This window comes from Bubalus kerabau, chromosome 3 (genome assembly GCF_029407905.1).
Source record: "Bubalus kerabau isolate K-KA32 ecotype Philippines breed swamp buffalo chromosome 3, PCC_UOA_SB_1v2, whole genome shotgun sequence".
Taxonomy (NCBI): domain Eukaryota; kingdom Metazoa; phylum Chordata; class Mammalia; order Artiodactyla; family Bovidae; genus Bubalus; species Bubalus kerabau.
In genome coordinates, this window is record NC_073626.1 from 40,718,005 (window position 1) to 40,743,641 (window position 25,637).

At 46.1% G+C, this 25,637-nt stretch overlaps 1 protein-coding gene across 5 annotated transcripts in view; it reads right to left on the reverse strand.

The window, feature by feature from the left end:
* Window positions 1–25,637, reverse strand: part of CMTR1 (cap methyltransferase 1) — a 60,531-nt gene that overhangs the window by 2,185 nt on the left and 32,709 nt on the right. For all 5 annotated transcript variants that reach the window (XM_055571529.1, XM_055571528.1, XM_055571527.1 and 2 more), the window contains exons 10-22: window positions 25,220–25,338; window positions 23,226–23,322; window positions 22,782–22,914; window positions 21,941–22,120; window positions 7,886–7,942; window positions 7,059–7,116; window positions 6,541–6,609; window positions 5,445–5,576; window positions 4,414–4,536; window positions 3,632–3,723; window positions 2,733–2,801; window positions 1,376–1,423; window positions 433–545 (exon numbers count right to left, since the gene is read on the reverse strand). In XM_055571529.1, coding sequence (XP_055427504.1) covers window positions 433–545; window positions 1,376–1,423; window positions 2,733–2,801; window positions 3,632–3,723; window positions 4,414–4,536; window positions 5,445–5,576; window positions 6,541–6,609; window positions 7,059–7,116; window positions 7,886–7,942; window positions 21,941–22,120; window positions 22,782–22,914; window positions 23,226–23,322; window positions 25,220–25,338 — 1,290 coding nt within the window. The remainder of the gene's footprint in view (window positions 1–432; window positions 546–1,375; window positions 1,424–2,732; window positions 2,802–3,631; window positions 3,724–4,413; window positions 4,537–5,444; window positions 5,577–6,540; window positions 6,610–7,058; window positions 7,117–7,885; window positions 7,943–21,940; window positions 22,121–22,781; window positions 22,915–23,225; window positions 23,323–25,219; window positions 25,339–25,637) is intronic.

Genomic DNA, 25,637 nt, shown 5'->3' on the forward strand with positions numbered 1-25,637 from the left:
AGAGAACAGCCTGGGAGGACACAGCCCTCCTCATCAGCCCAGAGGGGCTCCTGGAGGACGCCTAAGATGACTACTTCTCAGCAGCCCCACCTCCCACCAGGGCTGGCAGAGGGAACAGGATTCTATTAGCCAGAGGGAAGAAGATTCAACAGGAGATATAAATGGCCAGGTCTGTCTGTCTGGATCTGCCACTGCCCATGAGGAAGGCCCTTCTCCTGCCATAAGGACACCATATGTACAAGTTGGGCCCCACTCTCCAGCCCCAGCCCAACCCCCAGGACCACCAAAGACACACGAGCTCAGGGAAGACAGTCCCCCTCAATACACCTGGCTCTGCCCACCTCAGTAGGAAGCCCTGAGCTCCGGCCCAGGCGAGGTGTGGGCCAGTCGCCCTGGCTGAGGGAGGGGGTCAGGGAGGGGCTCATCACCCACCATTCACCGTCCTGACGATGTAGAGGCCGGTGGGCACGAAGTGCCGGTCGTCCCGCCCGGTGTAGCTGAGCTTCGGTGTGCCACTGGAGCCCTTAATGATCTTCATTTCTAGCCTTGATTTTCCCAAGCAGGCGTGCAAACAGGAAGTGTGTGTCAGAGAGTCAGTCCTGATGTTAACCTCTGACTAACGTCAAAACCAGCCAACCCAATACTTGAATCTCGGCTCAACATAAGAGAGACTGAGGCAGAGACATGAGTTGCTCCAGGTCACACAGTGGGGTACTGGGTTTAGAACTCAGCCTCTGAACTCCCAACTGAACAGTGGAGGCAGGGGAATGGCACACGCCTCTGCTATGTTGCTGCGGTTTGTGGGGTGTCAGGGTGACACCAGCTGGGGTGAGATGTGAAACCCCAAGTGCCACAGGGCCTTCGGCTCACCAGCCATAGTCTCAGCGTGGCCACTAAAGAGTTAATTCAGGAGCAGTGAGACCAGGTCTGGCTCCAGTGGCCCGGTGGGCACACCCAGGAAGAGACCCCCAGATCCAAGCCCCCCGCACAACGGCTGAGAGCACGAGGAGGCACCAAGCCCCTCCAACCCCCAGGCTCAACCCCTCTTGGCACCAGGGGCTTGGATTTACAGTGCTGAGGCAGCTTACACTCTGCCTCTCGTGGGGACACTCGTAACTGTTAGAGCATCAATGAGCCCGTATTTCTGCCTGACTCACACCCGCCCTGCTCCCCTCCTGACGGTGCTGAATCAGCTCAGCCGGGGGCCTCTGGCTGCCAGGCAGACAAAAGAGGGGGAGTTAGAGAAGCCATGGGGCCACTCGGCACTGCGCCCCCAACCCATCTCTACAGAAAAGCAGAGGAGGAGTCCTGGACGCTGCCACGCACCCCACCCCAACTCCTCCCAAATCCTGAGCTCCCTGGCTGAGCCACGCACCTAACAAAAATCTTCTCCATCTCCTCCAGCCGGTACACCTCCTTCACCCTGTGGAGAGAGGTGCAGAGATGACGAGGGCTTCCCAGGGCACCTGTCTGGGCAGCAGGGGGAGGCAGGAGGCTGCTCCTGCAGGCCCCGCACCACCCAGACCACCAAGAACAAGGACCCCAGCCTGGCAATGCCTCCACAGACAAGCCCTAGGGTTCACAGATGCCAAGCACCCTGGAGCCTTGCCCAGGGCAACTGGGGAGCAGAGCCATGGCTGAAGAGGGCGAGAGGGAGGGAGAGGAAGGTCTGGAGGCAATGTCCCTGTCAGTGTTCCAGCCCCACGTCCCCATCACTAGAGGCCAGGACACTAAGGGCCAGCCTCTTGTCCAGGTCTGTCTGCATGGACTTTAGGCCTTCGGGTAGCAGAGTTACTTCCAAATCGTCCTAACAGGCCTACTTCCATCACAGGTGAGGAGACCCTTTACCCAGCCCCCCAGCCCTGGGGGCCGCTGAGCACGCCTTTGGAGCCACTACTGGGTAAGGTGCCCAGAGACTGAGCAACCAGACACCACACAACAGAGACAGGGTCCCTGAAGCAGCTTCTCAGGACCTGGCAGACAGGACATTTTAAAGCATGAGAAGAAATTACTTTTTTAGACTTTCAGAAGATTTCTATAAAGTGCATTCTTACTACTGGATTTAATTCTAAGTAAATTTGTATTAAAAAGAATAATGAAAATTATTTTTTCAGTCTCTAGACACACGAAGCCCCAAAGATAATAACATCAGACCTCAGCCCAGACTGGAAAAGTCTGTTCTCCGTCTATGTGCTGACTGTTCTTATCCTCCTTGCCTCCCACAAGGTCTGCACCTTTCATATCACCTCCCATGGCAACAAACCGTGGCCTTCTTTCCATGCACCAAGGATCCCATTACCTCAAACCACCCTTCTCTTTATCACATTCAAAAACTCCCATTCCCTCAGCACCCTTTTCTTACCTGAAAAAAATGAAAAGGCCAGGATTGATATGCTAATGATACCCAAGCATGGATGTGTGGTTCACAGGTGCATTAGCGCCCTCAGAAGCACGTGCATCTGAAATGAGGACACCTGAACCCCGAGGAATGACTCTCTCCGCTGGAGGTTGGCCTGTGTGACAGGCGGGACAGGGAGATACTCCAGGGCAAGCAGGCACCTCTCCAGGACCCCCAAGCACATCACTCATCAGGGCGGTCTGACCTCTAACGCTGGCCTGGCCTGGCCTGGCCTCCACTAAGCCCTCTCCCACCTCACAGGGCAGGGGGGCAGGCACCAACCAGAAAGAAGCAACGGGGAAGGAGGATATGGGGGGAGAGGTGACAGGCTCACCTGATGGGATTCATGTCAGGCCGACTGGGCTTGGAAACAGCTTTCACAAATTTCTCAGCAAGTTGAATCCTACAATCCAACGGAGTCTCTCAGAGGCAAGTAAGGGTACCTCTACCAGGACCCCCGCCCCCAGAGCATCTTCATGGCACCAGTGGGAGGACACTCCTGAATCTGCAGCAAAGCTGCTCTAAGAGGCAGCACCCACGTGCCCCTGGAGGCCCCCTCCTACCCTTCTCCACCAACGTCATCAGGGAGGCCCGTTCCCCCTCTCTGGATTCTGACCTCTAATTTTACTACATCTTGGTTGGCTTTCCTCAAGTGTAACTTTGGCTGTGCTCAGTCAGCTCCAGCAGAACTTCAAGTATCATCTTTATTGTAAATGTCTGCGCCTTCACCCCAAACCACTGATTCCACAGTGCACCCACTCAGATGAGCCAACTTAGGAGTGATGTCAGCCGCATGGCAGTTTAAGGGTGTTCTGTAACTCCCTTTAAACAACTGATTAGCATCCGTCCATGAATGAAAGTGGGAATTGGGGACCCAGGTGAACTGACTTAGGTGAGGCCACCAAGCACAGAACACATTCTTCAGGGGAGAAGACCCTCCCTCTCCCCATAAGGTCACCCTCTTGCTCAGCCTTAAAGCAAACATCTCTCCTGATCTAAACAGCAGCAGAGTGGAGTGCACTGGTATTTATGAAATCAAGGGTGAGCCCTGGTGAATGAAAGTGCCAACACCAACTTCTCACCCTGCCCTTGGAACCAGCTACCATTAGAAGAGGGAAACTAAGGATGTTCTTAAGCAGAGAAGACCTGAGTGAGGAGCCAAGCCACAGAGGCCGCTGCCATAGCGCCTCCCTGGCCCACCTCCCCCTCTGTCCCCCAGGGCCCCCGTCAGACCGTTGGTTAAAGTGCTGCTCCCGCACGTCGCTGCCGTTCAGCACGAGGACATCAAGGATGTGGATCGCACTTATCTTCCGCTGGGCCTTCCCCTAGAAGGACAAGGACATTGCCCTCCCTGCCAGGCACTGGCCTGGGGCCCACTCCACCCAATGTGGCCTGCTGGCCTCTGTTCTACCTAGAGCTGGGGGAAGGGAGGTGCTCTAAACACATTTCTCTCACCTCCCTCCCAGTTGATGCTTGGCCACAGACTGGCCCAGGCTTCTGAGCAGACAAGAGATCTGAGGTCCTGGACCAGCCCCCTCAAAGCTCAGACCCAGTGAGACTGCCGCCATGGTGCTCTGGGAGGAGCTGGCTTCCCACTCTGGCCCTCTGTTCCCACTGACTATTCTGAAAGTTATGTGTGTGGTGGTAATACCCAAAGCTCAAGGGAAGTAACAACTTGCTTCTTTCCCAAGGGATCCTTGGTCAGTAACAATATCTAAAAACTACACAGCAGGTTGACTAGGGCCTTTGCTACCCAGAGATGATCAAGATTTCCTGCACAGAAGGAGACTGTGAGCCTTCCTACCTGAACATACTGTGGCTTAAAGCAACTATTGGAGGAGGAGGAATACTTACAAAGCCTTCGTTGGGCCCTGGGCCCTGCCAACAACCACACAGAGTGTAACCCAGTTAACTCGGGGTGTGTGTGTGGCGGGAGGCAGCGAAGGGCCAAGCCCAGCTGTGCCTCAGTTCCCTAGATGGCAGAGCCACAACACACGAGCAGAACCACCTCTGACCTCCCCTTTCAGCTCATGGACAATCTCCACAGAGAGCAGAGTATCCCGCGGTAGCTCTGTCTTCAGGTCCAGCTTGACCCAGCGGTCTGACTGGCGGCCATCCCACGTGTAGATCTGAGACTTCTATGGGCAGACAGAAAGGGTTACGTCAGGCAGAATAGGGACTGAGCGGTGAGAGGCCAGTTCTCAAAAAGGCTTTCAATTGGTGGCTCCAAGCTGATGGGCCTGGAAATGCCAGAAGAGGTCTGGAGAAAGGAGCTGGTGATACTTCATACGCGAGGAGGACAGTGTTGTCCTCCGCTGCCTCGGCGGAAGAGGAGTGCTCTGACTTGGTCCCGCCGCGGGGAACGGGCTCAGGCGCCATTCAGGAGGCCTGAGTCCATGATCAGAGGCCCTCAGGCAAGATCCAGCTTGGTGTATGTGTGAAGAGGGTTTAGTGAAGGATCCAGAGAGCAGAGCAGAGAGAGACAGTGAAGAGAGAAAAAGAGAAAATGTGAGAGGACACAGAGAAAGGAAGTGAGGAAGAGAGAAAACTACACAGGAAGACCAGTCAGAGTGGGGGGAGAGCGGTGAGGACTTAACCCAGTTCAGATACAGAACTGCCGAGGCTTTCCCTCACCTCATGTTAGATTCCAAAGGCACCAGAGCAAGGATAGGTGGTGTCTGCGAGACAGGGGTGGCAGGGGTGGGGGCAGTGCTGCAAAGACACGGCTGCCAGGGCTCGAGCCGCCGAGCCTGCTGACCGTCCTCCTAGCCCGGGAGGCACCATGTCACCAGGAGGCGGCAGCGCTCCCGGCGGCAGTGCACCAAAGCGAACAAGCAGATACACGAGTAAGGGAAAGAATGAACGACGCACGGGTAACTCAGGAGGAAAGGAAGGGAAGTTTCAAGAAATACCTTCCCTGGGGTCAAAGCGCCAGCTCCTCAGTGCCAAACAAACGCGCGCCAAGTGTGGCAGGAGGCTGTCCAGATTCCCACAGACAGCACAGTTCCACCACCCAAGCCGGGGAGGGAACCAGCTGCAGACTTACCCCCAGGCCGATGAGGAACTTCTGCTCGCTGCCAGACACCATGCAGCGGTAGTCGAGCACTGGGCGGATCTTCTCCAGGGTCTTGGCAGTAAGCGGCGTGGGCTTGTAGCTGAAGATGTCAATCTCAGTGCCCTGCAGCCCCGGGTCAGAGAAAACATGGCTGGGTTGGAGGAAGGGACAGGCGCTCAGTACGGGCGCCTGGGGGGTTGGGGGCAGAGGGTTAAGGCAGGCTGGGGGGCGGGGGGCAGGTGGGGACAGGAAGCACTTGCTCTCTGAAACATGCCCCCTGTTCTACCTAACCAGGAACAAACTGGGATATAATTCCATCTGCTTGGAGTGTTCCTTTAGGACCTATTAGAAGAGGCTGGAAAAGGAAAGAACACCGAGTCCCTGAGTCCAGATCGATTTACCAGAGCTATAAGGAAATGTCACCAGAATATAAAAGCCTCCCCTTCAATAAAATTGAAAGCAAAGACTTGCAAGCAGTTGATTTGAAAGCAGTTAGGTGATCTCTCCACCTGTTTCTGAAAAATTTACACATGCTGTTTTTTTGAGGCCATCTTGAACCTCATTCTCCAGTCCCTGACTTGCACAACAGCTCAAGATTTGGGCCAGATTTAATGAAGCCCAGGGAAAAGCTAGAATTCAGGTGGCAGGAAAACACAGGGCAGAATTCCAGAGACCACTCACCAGAAACAGAGCCTAGGTCTGGGCCGCTCCACTATGGAGCTCTCCTGGCAGCCCCTCCTGCCCCTCTGACCAGCTCCCAGCCTAAGATCACCTCACACTTCATGCCTCCCCTGCAGGCACATGGCACCCTAAACTTGCCGGGGAGTAAGAGCCAGCACCACCCTTGGGGCAGCGGTAATGCTGATCACAACACATCTCAGGCCAAAAATCTTCAGGTAGCCTGGTGGGCTCTGGGGGAACTCAACACTCTCACCAAAAGTCCCGCCTGTAGGAGGTCTCAGCCCACTCCTGAAGCCCACGTGGTACCTGCACAAGCCCCCTGGAGGCCAGGCACCTGGGGGTCTCAGTGATACCACCTCTTACCAGGCCTCTCTAACTCTTTATTTTCACCAGACAGCAAGCTTACCTGGATGAGCTCGAAGAACTTAGATTTTGGGTCTGTGGAAGAAGGAGCAACTCGAGCCTGGTCCGGGATCTGAAACAAGAGAGCAAAGAACTTCAGTTTTCAAGCGCACTTTTGATCAGGGTTGTGTGTGAGCCTACACACAGGCTCAGACTGGGCAAGAAGAAATGGCACCCAAGGAAGCTGGAAAGGGGGGCTGAGGTGGCCAATTCAGTCACTGCTCCCTTTCAGGCCTTGTGGTAACACTTCTTCAGAGCCATTTACCTTTCTCGGGGCTCTCTGCGGTCAATACTGCTACCCAGGGCCACCAGCAGGAAACAGGCCTGTTTACCCACTACCCTTGTCCTTGGTGACCAGTCTGTGGGGCTAAACTAGGAGTGAAAGAGCCAAGGAAGTAACTCCCAACAGTGCTGAGACATCCAACTCTTGAGTGCTGTGGGGGCCAGCCAGGCTGGGAGTCGGTCCCAGTCTTCTCGAAAGCGTCCCTGCCCTGGAGCAGAACTGGATTGGGGGACACTCACCCCCCAGAGCCGGAGGCACTCTTTCCGGATCTCTGCCTGCCGAGGCTCAATCAGGGTCCTGGGAAAATGAAGCCAGTAAATGACTGAAACCTCTGAACAAGGAGTGTGCCTCCTGCACGCCCATCAGAACCCCAGGGAGAGGGAGTCGTGTGAGTGAATGTGTGCATACCCACATGAGGCCAAGCCGCCATTACCCAAGCTGCTTGTAACATTCACACGGCTCTGCCTCCGGGAGATGAGCGCACAGGGGCACGGGAAACGAGATGATCTCCTTGTTCAACCACAAAGGGAAGGGAGAAGCCACCCTCCTGACCACCCTGGATGGCAGGGTCCCCAAACACCCTTCTTCTATGTACCCATCAGAACACACTGGTTCCTTCCCTGACACAGGCCACATTAAGTCCATCCCGTGGACGTCGCCATGCCCGAGAAAGCTGGACGAGCTCCTGCTCACCCCCTACCAGAGGTTTTCCTTGACCAGGCCTCCCTCTCCTAGCCTGATCACTCTTTATGTCCCCTGAACATCAGATCTTCTACACATGCCCCCCTACATTCTCTGATGCACGGGTAACAATTTTTCCCGTATCCTTTGCCTGGGTTACTCTTATCTGTCCAAAGACAAAGTAAAGCCTTTGAGGCCGAGGTTCATGCCATATGCTTCTTTGGCATCCTTCACAGGATACGGTAAAGTATGAGATTAAAAAAGTAGGTATTTTTAAATGTTCGTAGAAATGAAGTGAAGAGCTCGGTTTGGGGTTGGGGGGTGGGGAACAAAACATAAAGATCTTCCCTTGAAATAGGTGGATTCTGGAAAGGGCAACACTCACGTGTCTTGGACAAAGGCACGGATTTTGGCCAGAGCTTTGATCTGCAGACTACAGTGGCTGGAATTAAAAAAGAAAAGGATTTTATCTCAGAAGGATTACCAAAAAAGACAGCTTATGGTCATCAGGACAGAGAAGTTTAGCCAGAGCAGTGGCCATCTTATGTTTGGGGAAGGGGTTAAAGTCAAAAAAGAACCCCTTCGACCATACCCTTAAGGTTCAGTTACATGGACCTGATGAAGGCTTAGGGTGAAGCAGAACTGAGTCAAACCCTCCAGACACTCAGATCCCAAGCCCAGCCAAAAGGAAGGTTCTGATCTCATTCTTAAAAATTTGAGCACTTCCCTGTGGTACATTGGATAAGAATCCACCGGCCAATGCAGGGGACATGGGTTCAATCCCCGGCCCAGGAATATCCCACATTCTGCACAGCAGCTAAGACTTTGCGCCACAACCACCGAACCCAAGCTCGAGAGCCTGCGAGTCGCAACTACGGAAACCCATGTGTCTAGAGGCCGTGCTCAGAAGCTGCCGCAATGAGAAGCCTGAGCACCTCAACAAAGAGTAGCCCCCTCTCACCACGACTAGAGAAAGCACGCTAGCAGCAACAAAGACCCAGAGCAACCAAATAAATTATTTAAAAAAAAAAACCCTGAAAGCTGTAGTGAAATGATTTTTTTGGCTGCACTGTGCAGCTTGTAGGATCTTAGTTCCTCAAGCAGGGATCCCCAAACCTGCAACCTTTCAATTAGAGTCCTAACCGCGGGACCACCAGGAGCTCCCTGAACTGATTCTGAATGAAGCAACAACACAGACCAGACCTAGTTCAAGTACACACTAAACTGACTCACCTGCGCTAAGAGCCGCCCTGACCACATTAGCCTCCACGTTAGACACACGCTTTTCCATTTAAAAAGTGAGACGTGATAAAGCAGGAAAATGTGACCTACTGACAAGAGAGGGAAAACAGTCCAATAGAACAAGACCAAGAGATGATCCAAATGTTAAAATGATCAGACCAGACCTTGAAAATAACTGAAACACAGGTTAAAGGATCTAGTGAAAAAGGTATAATATACTTTAAAAGATGGAAAAATACTGGCAGAGATATATAAAAACTGTTTTTCAAAAGCAAAAATTCTAGAAATGAAAAATATATTAGAGATAAATGGTATTATTTATTTAAATGATTTACAGAAGTATAGTTGATTTACAATGTTAGTTGCAGGTATACAACACAGTAAATCAAATTTTTATATATTATACTCTATTTAAAGGTATTATAAAATACTGGCTATATATCCCTGTAGCTTATATTTTACACATAGCAGTTTGTGCCTCTTAATCCCCCATCTCGCCCCTCCCCTCCTCCCTCTCCCCACTGGTAACCCAACAGTTTGTTCTCCAAATCTATCAGGCAATTTCTGTTTTATTATTCATTTTTTTGATTCCACATATAATGATAACTTATCTGTCCACTGCTTAACCTGATCCACTGCTCTAGGTCCATCCATATTGTTGCAAATAGCAGAATTTCATTCTTTTTTTTTTTTTAATGACTGTAATATTTCAGTGTGTACTAGGGTTTCCTTTCTTCCACTTCCTCATCAATATGTGTTATCTGTAGACTTTTTGATGGTGGCCATTCTGACAGGTGCAAGGTGATCACATTTAATTTGCATTTCTGTGATTATTAGTGATGTTGAGCATTTTTTCATATACCTGCTGGCCATCTATATGTCTTCCTTGGAAAAATGTCTATTCGTGTCTTCTGCCCATTTTTTAATTGGGTTTTTTAACTGATATTGAATTATATGATTTATATATTTTGCATATTAGCCCTTTATAAGTCTTATCATTTGCAAATATTTCCTCCCATTCAGTAGGTTGTCTTCATTCTGTTGGTTTCGTTTGCTATGCAAAAGTTTTTAACTTTAATTAGGTTTCATTTCTCTATTTTTGCTTTCTTTGCCTTAGGGCCTGATCCCTCCACCTCTAAAATTTCTACTCTCTATGTCAGAGTATTCTGCCCTTGTTTTCTTCTAGATTTATGGTTTCTGGTCTTACATGTAGGTCTTTAATCCATTTGGGGTTTATTTTTGTATATGGCATGAGAAAATGTTTTAATTTCATTCTTTTACATATAGCCCACCCATTTTTCCAGCATCACTTACTGTCACAGAGACACAAAGACACAGAGACTCTTTTTTCCCCAATGTATATTCTTACCTCCTGTGTCATAAATTAACTGACAAAATATAAAGGGAAAATCTTGAAAGCAGTCAGAGGAAAAAGGACACATGACACACTGACCAAGTTTATCCCCACGGCTAGTTTATCCCCATGGCTAGTTTATCCCCACAGCTAGTTTATCCCCACGGCTAGTTTATCACTATGGCTAGTTTATCCCCACGGCTAGTTTATCACTATGGCTAGTTTATCCCCACGGCTAGTTTATCACTATGGCTAGTTTATCCCCACGGCTAGTTTATCCCCACGGCTAGTTTATCCCCACGGCTAGTTTATCACTATGGCTAGTTTATCCCCACGGCTAGTTTATCCCCATGACTAGTTTATCCCCATGGCTAGTTTATTACTATGGCTAGTTTATCCCCATGGCTAGTTTATCCCCATGACTAGTTTTAATCATGAGTAGATGTTTAATTTTGTTAAATATTCTTTCTGTATCTACCAAAATTATATTATTTTTCCTCTTTATTCCTTTAATACAGTGAAGTACAAAAAATAGTTTTCAAAAGGTACACAAATCTTGCATTTTTAGATAAACTCCAGTTGATCATAAGCATTACTCTTATACACTGCTAAATTTGATTTACTAATTTTTAAACAGTTTTCTTTACATTTTTGGCTGTGCTGGGTCTTTGCTGCTGTGCAGGCTTCTCTCTGGCTCCGGAGAGCAGGGGCTGCCCTCCAGTCACGACTCCTGGGCTCTACAGGCTCTATAGTTGGGGTGCACCTGCTCTGTTGCTCCATGGCTTGTGGGCTCTTCCTGGATCAGGGCTCAAACCCATGTCTCCTCCACTGGCAGGTGGATTCTTTACCACTGAGACACGAAGGGAAGATTTTTCTGTATAGGCTCATGAGGGGTATTAATCTATAAATGTGCAGTCTTTTGAAGTTTTGGTGAGATGGTTGGATGGCATCCAAACTCAATGGACATGAGTTTCAGCAAACTCTGGGAGATAGTGAAGGACAAGAAAGCCTGCCATGCTGCAGTCCATGGGGTTGCAGAGGCAGACATGACTGAGCGACTGAACAACAAAAAATATATATATTTAAATGCTATAAATTTCCCTTTATTAATCCTTTTAAAATTCCTTTAGAGATATATATATATCTCTCTAAAGGAACATATATATTTATCTATTCATCTGTCAGTGGACATTAAAGACATTCAAATTGGAAAGGAAAGCAAAAAATTATTTACTTGCAGAAGATATGGTTATATACATAAAAAATCTTAAAGAATCTACCAAACTACTAGAACTAATAAGTAAATGAAGCATTCACACAAAATATGTAGTCGATATACAAAAATCAATTGTATTTCCATAAACTAGTAATGAACAATTAGAAAATGAAAATTTTAAAACACCATTTACATACCCATAAAATTCTTAGAAATAAATTTAACAAAAGATGTGTAACATCTCTATACTGAAAACTATAAAACTGCTGAGAGACATTAAAGAACTTAAATAAAACTTCTGGATGAAACTTCTGACTGATACTCTAGTCAGAATATTTTCATTACTTTAGTACAGTGAAAGTTTTTTGTGAAAGTTTTTTAGAGAAAGAATCACCAACAAAAATAAAAAATTGATAAATTGGATTTCAGCATCAAAATTTAAAACTTCTTGGCAATCAAACTGAAAAGGAAGAAGTAAAATTATCTCAGTTTGCAGATGACATGATCTTTTATGCAAAAAATGCTAAAGATTCCACAAAAAATTGTTATAATAATCAGTCACATTTCTACACACTAACAACAATCTGAAAATGAAGTTAACTACTCCATCTACAATAGCATCAAAAAGAATAAAATACTGAGGAATAAATTAAATCAAGAAGTGAAAGACTTGTACACTGAAAGCTGTGTAACACTGCTGAAAACAATGAAGAGATATAAATGAATGGAAGGGCATGCTGTGTTCATGGACTGTGTTCATGGAGCACTTAATACTGTTAACATGACAACACTCCCCAAAGCAATCTGCAGATTCAATGCAATCGCTACCAAAACCCCAATGGCAGTTTTTGCAGAAATAGAAAAACTCATCCTAAAAATCATATGGAAACTCAGGGGACCCCAAATAGCCAAAACAATACGGCAAATGAAGAACAAACCTGGGGGCCTCATATCCTGAGTTCAAAAAAACTTACTACAACACCACAGTAAAAAGTATGGTACTGGCATCAAGACCAATGGAACAGAATAGAGAGCTCAGAAATAAACCCTCACATGTATGATCAAATGATTTTCAAAAAGAGTGCCAAGATTATTCCATGGGGAATGCATATAGATACTCTTCAACAAATAATGTTGGGAAAACACAATATCCACATGCAAAAGAATAGTTAGACACTTACGTCACATTACCTACAAAAATCAATTCAAAATGGATCAAAGACCTAAACATAAGAAATAAAACTATAAAACTTTTCTTTCTCTCAAAAGAAAACATGGAGAAAAGCTTCACAACACTGGATTTAGCGATGGATTTCTTGAATGACACCAGAAGCACAGGCAATAAAAGAAAAAATAGATAAACTTGACTATATCAAAATATAAAACTTCTGTGCAAAGGGCATAATCAATACAGTAAAAAACAAAAACAAAACCCCACAGAATACAAGAAAATATTTTTGAATCATATATCTGATTAAGAAATTAATACCCAGAATGTATTAATAATTTCTATAACTAAACAACAAAAATCAAGCAAATCAATTTAACAATGGGCAAAGGGAGGTCTGTCAAGATGGCACAGTAAGACCCTGAGCTCACCTCTTCACATGGGACACCAAAATTACAGCACAGGAACCTGAAATGTTAGGTCCATGAATCAAGGCAAATTGGAAGTGGTCAAACAGGAGATGGCAAGAGTGAATGTCGACATTCTAGCGACATTGTCGACAATCAGCAAACTAAAATGGACTGGAATGGGTGAATTTAACTCAGATGACCATTATATCTACTACTGCAGGCAGGAATCCCTCAGAAGAAATGGAGTAGCCATCATGGTCAACAAGAGTCTGAAATGCAGTACTTGGATGCAATCTCAAAAATGACAGAATGACCTCTGTTCATTTCCAAGGCAAACCATTCAATAACATGGTGATCCAAGCCTATGCCCCAACCAGTAATGCTGAAGAAGCTGAAGTTGAACAGTTCTATGAAGACCTACAAGACGTTTTAGAACTAACCCAAAAAAGATGTCCTTTACATTATAGGGGACTGGAATGCAAAAGTAGGAAGTCAAGAAACACCTGGAGTAACAGGCAAATTTGGCCTTGGAGTACGGAATGAAGCAGGGCAAAGGCTCATAGAGTTTTGCCAAGAGAACACACTGGTCATAGCAAACACCCTCTTCCAACAACACAAGAGAAGACTCTACACATGGACATCACCAGATGGTCCATACCAAAATCAGACTGATTATATTCTTTGCAGCCAAAGACGGAGAAGCTCTACACAGTCAGCAGAAACAAGACCAGGACTGTGGCACAGATCATGAACTCCTTATTGCCAAATTCAGACTTAAACTGAAGAAAGTAGGGAAAACCACTAGACCATTCAGGTATGACTTAAATCTAATCCCTTATGATTATAAAGTGGAAGTGAGAAATAGATTTAAGGGACTAGATCTGATAGACAGAGTGCCTGATCAACTATGGACGGAGGTTCGTGACATTGTACAGGAGACAGGGATCAAGACCATCCCCATGGAAAAGAAATGCAAAAAAGCAAAATGGCTATCTGAGGAGGCCTTACAAATAGCTATGAAAAGAAGAGAAGCAAAAAGCCAAAGAGAAAAGGAAAGATACCCATTTGAATGCAGAGTTCCAAAGAATAGCAAGGAGAGATAAGAAAGGCTTCCTCAGAGGTAAGTGCAGATAAATAGAGAAAAACAATAGAATGGGAAAAACTTGAGATCTTTTCAAGAAAATTAGAGATATCAAGGGAACATTTCATGCAAACTTGGGTTCAATAAAGGACAGAAATGGTATGGACCTAACAGAAGCAGAAGATATTAAAAAGAGGTGGCAAGAATACACAGAAGAACTGTACAAAAAAGATCTTCACAACCCAAATAATCACGATGGTGTGATCACTCACCTAGAGCCAGACATCCTGGAATGGTGAAGTCCAGGAGACCTTAGGAAGCATCACTACGAACAAAGCTAGTAGAGGTAATGGAATTCCAGTTGAGCTCTTTCAAATCCTAAAAGATGATGCTGTGAAAGTGCTGCACTCAATATGCCAGCACATTTGGAAAACTCAGCAGCCACAGGACTGGAAAAGGTCAGTTTTCATTCCAATCCCAAAGAAAGGCAATGCCAAAGAATGCTCAAACTACTGCACAATTGCACTCATCTCACATACTAGTAAAGTAATGCTCAAAATTCTCCAAGCCAGGCTTCAGCAATACATGAACCATGAACTTCCTGATGTTCAAGCTGGTTTTCGAAAAGGCAGAGGAACCAGAGACCAAATTGCCAACATCCGCTGGATCATGGAAAAAGCAAGAGAGTTCCAGAAAAACATCTATTTCTGCTTTACTGACTATGCCAAAGCCTTTGACTGTGTGGATCACAATAAACTGGAAAATTCTGAACAAGATGGGAATACCAGACCACCTGACCTGCCTCTTGAGAAATCTGTATGCAGGTCAGGAAGCAACAGTTAGAACTGGACATGGAACAACAGACTGGTTCCAAATAGGAAAAGGAATACATCGAGGCCATATATTGTCACCCTGCTTATTTACCTTATATGCAGAGTACATCATGAGAAATGCTGTGCTGGATGAAGCACAAGCTGGAATCAAGATTGCCAGGAAAATATAAATAACCTCAGATATACAGATGACACCACCCTTATGGCAGAAAGTGAAGAAGAACTAAAGAGCCTCTTGATGAAAGTGAAAGAGGAGAGTGGAAAAAGTTGGCTTAAAGCTCAACATTCAGAAAACACAAATCATGGCATCCAGTCCCATCACTTCATGGCAAATAGATGGGGAAACAGTGGCAGACTTTATGTTTTTGGGCTCCAAAATCACTGCAGATGGTGACTGCAGCCATAAAATTAAAAGACGCTTATTCCTTGGAAGGAAAGTTATGACCAACCTAGACAGCTTATTAAAAAGCAGAGACATTACTTTGCCAACATATGTCCGTCTCGTCAAAGCTATGGTTTTTCCAGTAGTCATGTATGGATGTGAGAGTTGGACTATAAATAAAGCTGAAAGCCAAAGAATTGATGCTTTTGAACTATGGTGTTGGAGAAGACTCTTGAGAGTCCTTTGGACTGCAAGGAGATCCAACCGGTCCATTCTAAAGGAAATCAGTCCTTAGTATTCATTGGAAGGACTGATGCTGAAGCTAAAACTCCAATACGTTGGCCACCTGATGTGAAGGGCTGACTCATTTGAAAAGACCCTGATGCTGGGAAAGATTGAAGGCAGGAGGAAAAAGGGATGACAGAGGATGAGATGGCTGGATGGCATCACGGACTCAATGGGCATGAGTTTGAGTAAAATCCATGAGCTGGTGATGGACAAGGAGGCCTGGTATGCTGCAGTCCATGGGGTTGCAAAGAGTCGGACACGACTGAGCGACTGAACTAAACTGAACAGACCATCTATCTATGAGAACCATGTGAAAACTAGCAGAAAAGATTTTTCAGATATAAAGAAGAAATCACCATGAGATGGGTAGGAGGGGCAGAGATGAGGTATAGACAACACCCAAAACCCTGTGTGGGTAACTCACAAATGGAAAGAGAACCACAACTGCAGGGGTTCTCCCCAAGGAGTGAGGCATCAAGCCCTGGATGGGACTCCCCCACCCAGGGACTTTGCAGAAGAGAGCTGGAGGGCTGTAGGAAACAGACCCCTAAGGGGCACCTGCAAACTCTCACATACTCCCAAGTCCCAGCACTCAGATGGTAATTTGAGAGGAGTCTGGGTGAGACCCACCTGCTGATCTTTAAATTAGAGAGCCTCCCTGAGACAGGAGGCCACTGGGGCTCCTCCTGGGGACATATGGTTGGGGAACTAAGATCCCATATGCCATGAGGTGCGGCAAAAAAAAAAAAAAGCAAAATTAATAAACTGAAATCTGCTGCATTTCTATACACTAACAACAAACTATCAGAAAAATAAATTAAGCAAACAATACCATTTACAACTGCATCAAAAAGATAAAATACCTACAAATAAATCTAACTTAAGAGGTAAACCAAGAGGTAAAAGACCTGCACTCATAAAACTGTAAGACACTGATTCATTCAAGAAACTGAAGATAACAAAAACAAATGGAAAGATACACTGGAAGATATCGGAAGAATACTGTTAAAGTGACCACACTACCTAAGGCAATCTACAGTCAATGCAAACCCTATCAAAATACCAATGGCCATTTTTACAGAACTAGAACAAATAATTCTAAAATCTGTGTGAAACCATAAAAGACCCCAAATAACCAAAATAATCTTCAGAAGAAGAACAAAGCTGGAAGTGTCATGCTCCCTAATTTCAAACTAGGAATTATGGGCAATTAAGCTATGACCAAGGAGGCAAGAATATACACTGGGGAAAAGACAGCTTCTTCAATAAATGGCGTTGGGAAAACGGAGAGCTACATGTTAAAGAATCAAAACTGGCCTACTTTCTCACTCCAGTCAGATACGACTGAGCGACTTCACTTTCACTTTTCACTTTCATGCATTGGAGGAGGAAATGGCAACCCACTCCAGAATTCTTGCCTGGAGAATCCCAGGGACGGCAGGGCCTGATGGGCTGCCATCTATGGGGTCGCACAGAGTCGGACACGACTGAAGCAACTTAGCAGCAGCAGCAGCAGCATACAAAAATAAACCCAAAATGGATTTAAGACTTAAATATAAGTAATATTTGAAACCATAAAACTTCCAGAAGAAAACCCAGGTAGTATGCTCTTTGATACCAGTCTCAGCAATTTTGGGGGGACCTATTTCCTTAGAGAAGGGAAACAAAAAACGAAACAGTTGGTACTACATCAAAAGCTAAAAAGCTTTTGCACAGCAAAGGAGACTACCAACAAAACAAAAAGGCAGCAGACTGAATGGGAGGGAGATAGCTGCAAACAATGTATCTAATAAGGAGTTACAACACAAAACATAAAAAGAACTCATACAACTCAACATAAAAAAAACACCCAGATAAATGAAGAAGATGTGGTGTGTGCATACACACACACACACATAATGCAGTATCAGTCATAAAAAAGAATGCAATAGGGCTTCCCAGTGGCTCAATAGTAAAGAATCTGCCTACCAATGCAGGAGATATGGATTCAATCCCTGGTCCAGGAAGAACCCAAATTCTGCGGAGCAACAAAGCCCATGCGCCCAGCTCCTAAGCCTGTGCTCTGGAGCCTGTGCAACTACGGAAGCCCGCACGCCCCAGAGCCCTGTGCTCTGCAACAAGAGCAGCCACCGCAATAAGCAGCCCACACACCGCAGTGAAGAGTAGCCCCCTCATCACAATGAGAAGCGTCCACACAACAACAAAGGTCTAGCACAGCCAAAAATAAATACATTTTTTTTAATTATTAAAAAAAAAACCTGTGGAAGGGAGAGGCTTCCCACACCAAGTGATTCTCTGTAGACAACTTTAAAGAAGAATGAAATAATGCTATTTGCAACAACATGAATGGACCTAGACATTATCATACTAAGTGAAGTAAGTCGGACAAACACAAATATCACACAATATTACTTTGATGTAGAAACTAAAAAAATGATGCACAGGTACTTATTTACCAAATAGACTAATAGAAACTGACTCAGTCATTGAAAACAAACATGGTTACCAAGGGGCAAGAGGAAGAGAGTGATAAATCAGGAGTTTGGGATTACCAAATACAAGCTGCTACATATAAAACAGATAAGCAATAAGGTCCTACTCTATAGCACAGGAAAGTATGCTCAATACCTTGTAATAATGGAAAAGAATCTGAAAAATAATATATATACATACATGAAAATGAATCACTTTGCTGTACTCTAGAAACTAAGACAACATTGTAAATCAACTATATTTCAACTTAAAAAACACTTGATTAAACTATAATTTAAAAAAACTGATTAAAGAATAGGCAGAGGATTTAAATATTTTTCTGTGGAAGACATACAGATGGTCAATAAACACATGAAAAGATGTTCAACATCACTAATCTAATCAGGAAAATGCAAATCAAAACCACAATATCACCTCCCCCTGTCAGAATCAGTTCAGTTCAGTCGCTCAGTCATGTCTGACTCTTTGCGACCCCATGAATCACAGCACGCCAGGCCTCCCTGTCCATCACCGACTCTTGGAGTTCACTCAAACTCATGTCCATCGAGTTGGTGATGCCATCCAGCCATCCCAATAAGACAACAAATAACTGTTGGCAAGGATATGGAGAAAAAGGAACTCTCATGCAGTGTTGGTAGGGATGTAAACTGGTACAGTTACCACAGAAAACAGTATAAAGGTTCCTCAAAAAATTAAAAATAGAACTACCATGCGCTAGTCGCTTCAGTCGTGTCTGACTTTGCAATCCTATGGACTACAGCCCACCAGGCTCCTCTGTCCATGGGGATTCTCCAGGCAAGAATCCTGCAGTGGGTTGCCATGCCCTCCTCTGGGGGATCTTCCCAACCCAGGGATTGAATCCAGATCTCCCGCCTTGCAGGTTTGAGCCACAAGGGAAGCCAAAGAATACTGGAGTGGGTAACCAGCCTATCCTTTCTCCAGGGGATCTTCTCAATCCAGGAATCAAACTGGGGTCTCCTGCATCGCAGGTGGATTCTTTACCAGCTAAGCGGTATTCCAGGGAAGCCAGAATTACCATACGATCTAGCAATTCCATTTCTGGCTATTTTTCTGACAAAAATAAGATATATGCATCCCAATGTTCACTTCAGCATTGTTTACAATAGCCAATATATGGAAGCAATCTAAGTGTCCATCAATAGATAGATAAAGATGTAGTATATATACACAAAGGAATATTACTAAGCTATAAAAAAGAATGAAATCTTGCCATTTACAACAATGTGAATGGACCTAGACAGTATTATGCTAAGTAAAATAAGTCGGAGAAAGATAAATACTATACAACTTCACTTCTATGTGGAATCTAAGAAAAAAAGAAATGAACAAACATTAACAGAAGAAACAGGTTCTTGGATATAGAGAACTAACTGGTGGTTGCCAGAGGGGAGGGGAATGGGGAGTATGAGTGAAATGACAGAGGGAGATTAAGAGGTACGGACCTCAAGTTATGAAATAGGTAAGTCACCAGGATGCAATGTACAGTGCAGGGAATACAGTTAATAATATCTTAATAACTTTTTATGGTGATGGATGGTAATCAGACTTTGGTGAACATTTTCTAACGTATAAAAATGTCAAATCGGACTTTCTGGGAGTCCAGTGGTTAAGAATCCAACTGCCAATGCAGGGCACAAGGGTTCAATCCCCAGCCCGGGAAGATTCCACATGCCTTGGGGCAACTCAGCCTGTGGGCCACAATTGCGGCCTAAGAGTCCTAGAGCCTGTGCTCCACAACTAGAGAAGCAGCCGAAACTAGAGGCCTGAGCACCCCAATTAGCCTCTGCTCGCTGCAATTAGAGGAAAGCCCATGTGTAGCAATGAAGAACCAGCACAGCCGAAAATAACTAAATAATTAAAAAAAAAATCAAATCATTATGCTGTATACCAAAAACTAATATGATACTGTAAGTCAATTATACTTCAATAAAAAATAAAATTTAAAAAAAATGGGCAAAAGACTTGAATATATTTCTTCAAAGAAGATATACAAATAGCCAATTTGCATATGAAAACATATTCAACATTATTAGTCATTAGAGAAATGCAAACCAAAACTACAATGAGAGCCAGTTCAGACCTACTAGAATGGCTATTATGGGAAAAAAAAAAATCAAAAAATAACAAGTGTTGGTGAAGATGTGAGAAATTGGAACCCTGATGCATTGCTGGTCGGAATGCAAAGTAGTGCAGCAACCCCACTTCCAGATGTATACCCTGATGAAGTGAAGGGACGGACACAGTTACTTTTCACGCCAACATTCACAGCAGCGTTATTCTCAATAGCTAAAACGTGAGGAAAATCCAAATGTCCTCAACAGCTGAATGGATAAACAAAATGTAGTATGCACATATAATGGATTATTACTTAGCCTTAAAAAAGGAATGAAACCCTGACACATACTACAACATGATGAATCTTAAAAGCATTATGCCAAGTGAAACAGCCAGAGGCAAAAGAACAAATGCTGTAGGAATGCACTTATATGAGGTACATGCAATAAGCAAATTCACAGAGAGAAAATAACAGAGGGTACCAATGGCTGGGGATAGGGGAACAGGAGTCGTTATCTCCCAGGTATAGAGTTTCCGCTTTGGATGATTAAAAAAGCTCTGGAAATGCATTGTGGTGATGGTTGCAGAACAGTGTGAATATATTTAATGCCACTTAAATTTCACATTTTAAAAAAGGTTAAAATGAAAAAAAAAAGGTTAAAATGATAAACTTTGTTATGTGTATTTTACAATTTAAAAATGGACTCAAAACAATTTTAACTTCTGCTTATCAAAAGACATCATTAAGACAATGAATAGGCAAACCACAGATTGGGGAAAAACATTCCCAATATACCAGACACAAATCAATTTACCAGGCTGCTTAAACACTCTGCAACTGGGAGCTCTGAGAAGACCAGTTCTGCCATGCATCCACGCACACCCGTATGAAACTGCAGCACAGCTCAACAAAAAGAAGTCCAGAAATGTGACAAAGCCTTGGCTTTGCTGATTTCCGGTCCCGGGCCTGCTTCCTCATCTACAACACGCTGAAACTTAGTACGGGCTCCACCTTGGTGCCAATTCTTACATCAAGATGAGAGAGCTTATGTAGCAGTACCACAGAATGGAAAGTTAAAATACTGAGAGTAGATGGATAAAGACTTCCTCTCCTCCTATGTTTCCCTAGGGCCACCCATACATTCAACCTTCTCTGGGAGACTTGGGATTCCACTTAGAAATGACCTTTTCAGTACATGTTTGGCCCCCTAAGCAAGCACTTCTATTGATTCATTGCTACTATACAACTCTCCAAGCTTCCTCAGAAAACTGTTCAATGAGGTTCGCCCACTTAGAAAACTGAGCCAACCGGCACAACTTTAAATTATCACCACTAACAAGGAGGGGGAAAACAATTAATGAAGGTTAAAACAAAAACAAAACCAGCATTCAGATGGCCTATTTGAGAAACTCATGGTCTGGCAAAAGTTTTGATACCAGAAACTTCCAAAAGCACGTTATATACTTGCTTTCCAGCCATCTCTTGCTTCCAACTAAAGGACTTCATGGGACAGCAAACTATGATGGCCTTCTACAAATGGAAGCAATTAAAGGGAGATTATTCCTTCCTCCAAGGACACAAAACAAGTCTGCCCTCTAGCTTCACTATCATATTCAGGCTCCCACAGGCAGGGCTATGCCAGCCAGGCTCCCACCAGCCACCCTCTGACAAGGCATGGGAGCAGGATGAAAGTCCTCAAGGTACTCAAAGTCCTAGGGAGCCCTGGAGCGAGCAGACCGATCTCAGCTACCAGTTTTTCAAAACGGACAAAGTGATACCAAGAGCCAGTCATTCAGTCCTTTATTCTCTTCATCCCTAGGGCTTTCCTGATACCCTAGGGATGCAAGCAAACAACAACAAAAAGAAACGAAGGAAAAAACACACTGGTCTGCTTACCCCTCGTTGGACCGTATCATGTAGTCAGTAAATTCATGGTCTCCCTTGATCACCTCCAAGGGGACCACAAGGTTGACATCAGAATCAGTGTTCCGCAGCTGGTTGAGTTTAATGTTGACTGAGAAGAGGTAATCCCGCACTTCATCTACGCCCACCTTCAGGCCCTTGCACACCACATACCTGAGAGGAGAGACCCTGTCACTCCACTGAGCAAGGGCTTCCCCGGTGTAATTCCTCCTCCCCGAACCCCCTGCTAAGTCACAAAACCCCCGTCTATGTATCAAGAACAGAGTGCTGCAAAGTTCACCTCAAATCCTTCCTTCTTATGTTGGGCTGTGTTTCTACTCTCTATGGCAGTGGTTTCCAATTACCCTGTGCCAGGCTGGCTGAATCACCATCAGCTGGGGAAGTCTGCTAAAGGCAATGAGACTCTCCAGGGATGGGGTCCAGCAATCTGTGTTTTTAACAAGCCACCTAGCAATTCGGATTGGCTGCCTCTTCTCTCACAAGATGCATGGGCACAGTGTCCCATCTGGGATGCAAACAGTGACTCTGGTTTGTGGCCCATTTGTCCTTCAGGTAACCCTTCCTTGGTCTCCTTCACCCTCCTGGGCCAAGCCAAGGATCACCCACAAAAGTGTGGTGAACAAGGTTGGTGGAGGAGGCGGAGGCTGAACGGTATGTCAGAGAAGCAAGAAAATCCAAATCCTCTTGGCTCCAATCACTTTTTTAAATCAGGGTTTTTTAATGTAGCTTGAGTGCTCATGCCAGAGATGCACCAGGTTTTCCTGTTCTGACATTTAGCCAACTAGTCTGATTCAAAGGGAGAGGAAAGCCTCACCTCTCTGAGTTGGCAGGACGGCTGGTAATCGGCTTAAAGAGACAGACTCGTTCAAAGCAGCAGTACAGCAGGTAGATGAGCCCCACGCTGAACGGTGTGAAGAGGTCGAAGGTTTTACAGATGAAGTGGCCTCCTAGGTTAAGAGAAAACACCAACGAGAGTCAGCAGCTTCCACTCCAGGAAATGGGTTGGGTCATCTCAGGGACTACGACAAAGTCAGGGCCCAGATACCCGGGCCCATTAAAAGTCACAGGCCACAGAAGGCAAAGAGTTGTAGAGGGGACTTGGGGGATTCCATAGCACTTTCCCCCCTAAAGTCCTCATTCCGCCATGTGTCATCTCATACAAGCAGACCATTAGCTAACTTTCAAGCCAACCCCAACACATGTTCTTGTACAACAGGGCCTCTGGTGGGTCCTGGGTGGGGAGACGGCAAAGTGTCACCTGTCCGGACAACAGACAGCGCCATGAGGAACTGACAGAGCAGGAGCTGTTTGCTGAGGATCTCCTGTAGGTTCTCCTGTCCCTCCACTGAGAAACCCTGAAACAAGAGCACAAGGATCAGAGCAGAAAAGAGAAGTGACGAGGACTGAAGGGTGCTCCGACCCCATCTTCCCTGAGACTTCTTCAGGTGTCTCCACTGGTCCTTCTGGCGTTTCGCCTCTCTGGCGTGGCCGTGGGGCTCCCTGGGGTAAAGACAGCACCGGGGCCCAGGCCTGCCTGCTGAGCCAGTGCTGCTGTCCTGCTGGACCGCTCCTGGGGATCTGCTCCTCCAAGGAGATGCTCCAGAAAAGTTTAAAGCTCATGCTGGAATCCAAGGGAAGGATACGGCAGAACAGAGGCAAAATACGCTGGTCACAAGCCAACTACAAGACAGGAAACTGAATGCCCTGGTGAGTCCAGTGAGACCCAGGGAGCATGTGTGGCTAAATCTGTATGGGCTCCCTCAGTCCTGGGCTGACCACTGAAGAGGCCCCAGTCTGGTGACAGGAGAAACTCTGCCCAACTCTGATAGTCACAAGAATCTTCCTTTCTCTGCTGACCACAGATTTACTCACAAAACCCCCCCTCCTGTCCCAGGACCATGGAGCCTCTTCCTCCAGCTGGCAGAGTCTCTGGGCAGGCTGTTTGTATGAAGAATGTATGTTGCTGTTCTTGGAGTGGTCTCCCTCCCCGTAAGATCCCAGCAAGGAGCAGAGAGCCAAGCTCACAGGGGAGTGAGGGACGCCAGGGGCTATGATGGGAAAAGAGGCAAGTTGTTGTTTAATGGGCATAGCATTTCAATTTTGTAAAACGGAAAAAGTTTTGGAGATCTGTTTCATGAAAGCATGATTATAATTAACATAACTGAACTGTAAACTTAAAAATGGCTGCAACAGTACATTTTATGTTATGTGATTTTTATCACAATAATTAAGAGAAGCAAAGAGGCTGGCCTCCATTTAACTGGCCCCAGCCTGGTCTCCAGAAGTAAAAATGTTCAGTAATGTCTTCCAGATTTACAGATGCTTCTTAAAATGCACAGCTGTTTATAGGGAGAGGGGAAAAAAACACACACACAAAAAATCCCACGTGGGTCACCAGTCTATGTTGCCTAAGTCAGCGGGACAATCCTTGAGTTTGCCACTGGAGCTGATGCCCTGCACGGCTGCCTCCCAAGCGTATCAGACCCTGACAGGCTCAGCGGAAGCGGCCCCTCCCTCCACCCAAGCCTATCTGATGTCCCCTGCTAGGCACCAATCTTTGGGGACTGAGGGCACGCTCGGCTCCTGTGCTGACATCTTAAACATTTCTTCACCTCTCCACACAGCTACTGCTTAAGAGGCTGCCCAGGGGGCTCCACAAGCTTTTTGCAACTCTGGCCATGTGACCCTGGATTAACTGCCGCGTTCTCTGACCTTTCTCTACACTAAGCTGTGGCTCACAACTTTTCTGGTAGTCCAGAGAAGACTACCGGCAGCGTCAGATTACTAGGGGAGAAAGCTGCAGGGGCTGCCTCTACGCCTCAGGCAGCTGCCCAAGAAATGGGCAACCTGAGTATCTTCTTCAGCCCAGCCACTGACAGAGCCTCTTGCAGAGTCTTAATATGGAGTCTTAATTAATACGGAGCGGCTGCGTTTGGTTACGTGGTCACCTATCAGCTGCTCCCGAGGCTTAGGAGTGGCCGTGTACAGACAGCCTCTCCAAGAGCAGCACCTGGGTGACAAACGATGGAAACGTCCTTCCTGTCGGCTCTGCTGAGTTCGTCTTAGTCACGGTGCCCCCTCACCAGGCCTCCACCCTCACCAGAGGCCTGTTGAGGAAGTGAGCTGGGCAGATCCGCCTGCCCCAAGCAAAGATGACCATAACAGCAGAGCCTTGACAAAGTTGCAAACGGAAAAGATGTACAAAAAGAATAAAAACATACATCATCACCCCACGAAGAGCACATTACCTACCCCATCAGCCATCAGAAAGTGGACACCCTTGTGATCGGTGTTATCCAGGACGAAATTCCTAAAAGCATTGATGTTCTCCGGGCGGGTGATGTCTCCGTCTCCATCGATCCCACCCTCACCTGACAGACAGGACACAAGGTTCACATTTAGCTCGTCCGCCCTGTGCATCCCTGGCACCGGGACACAACCTCGCCAGGGCTGTGAACACAGGTACCAGGCAGCCTCAAGGCCCAGGAGAAGAGCTCTGTGAGGGGCAGCTCAGTGAAGGACCCATCACACAAGGCTGCCCTGCAGTGGCGGGCCAGGAGGCAGAAACAGGGCCCTGCTACGGTAGCGGAGAGCTCAGGAGGAGCCAACCAGCCATGAGCCATCAACTGAAACAGGTCTTCGTGTTCAAGATCAAACGTGTGTTTAAAGC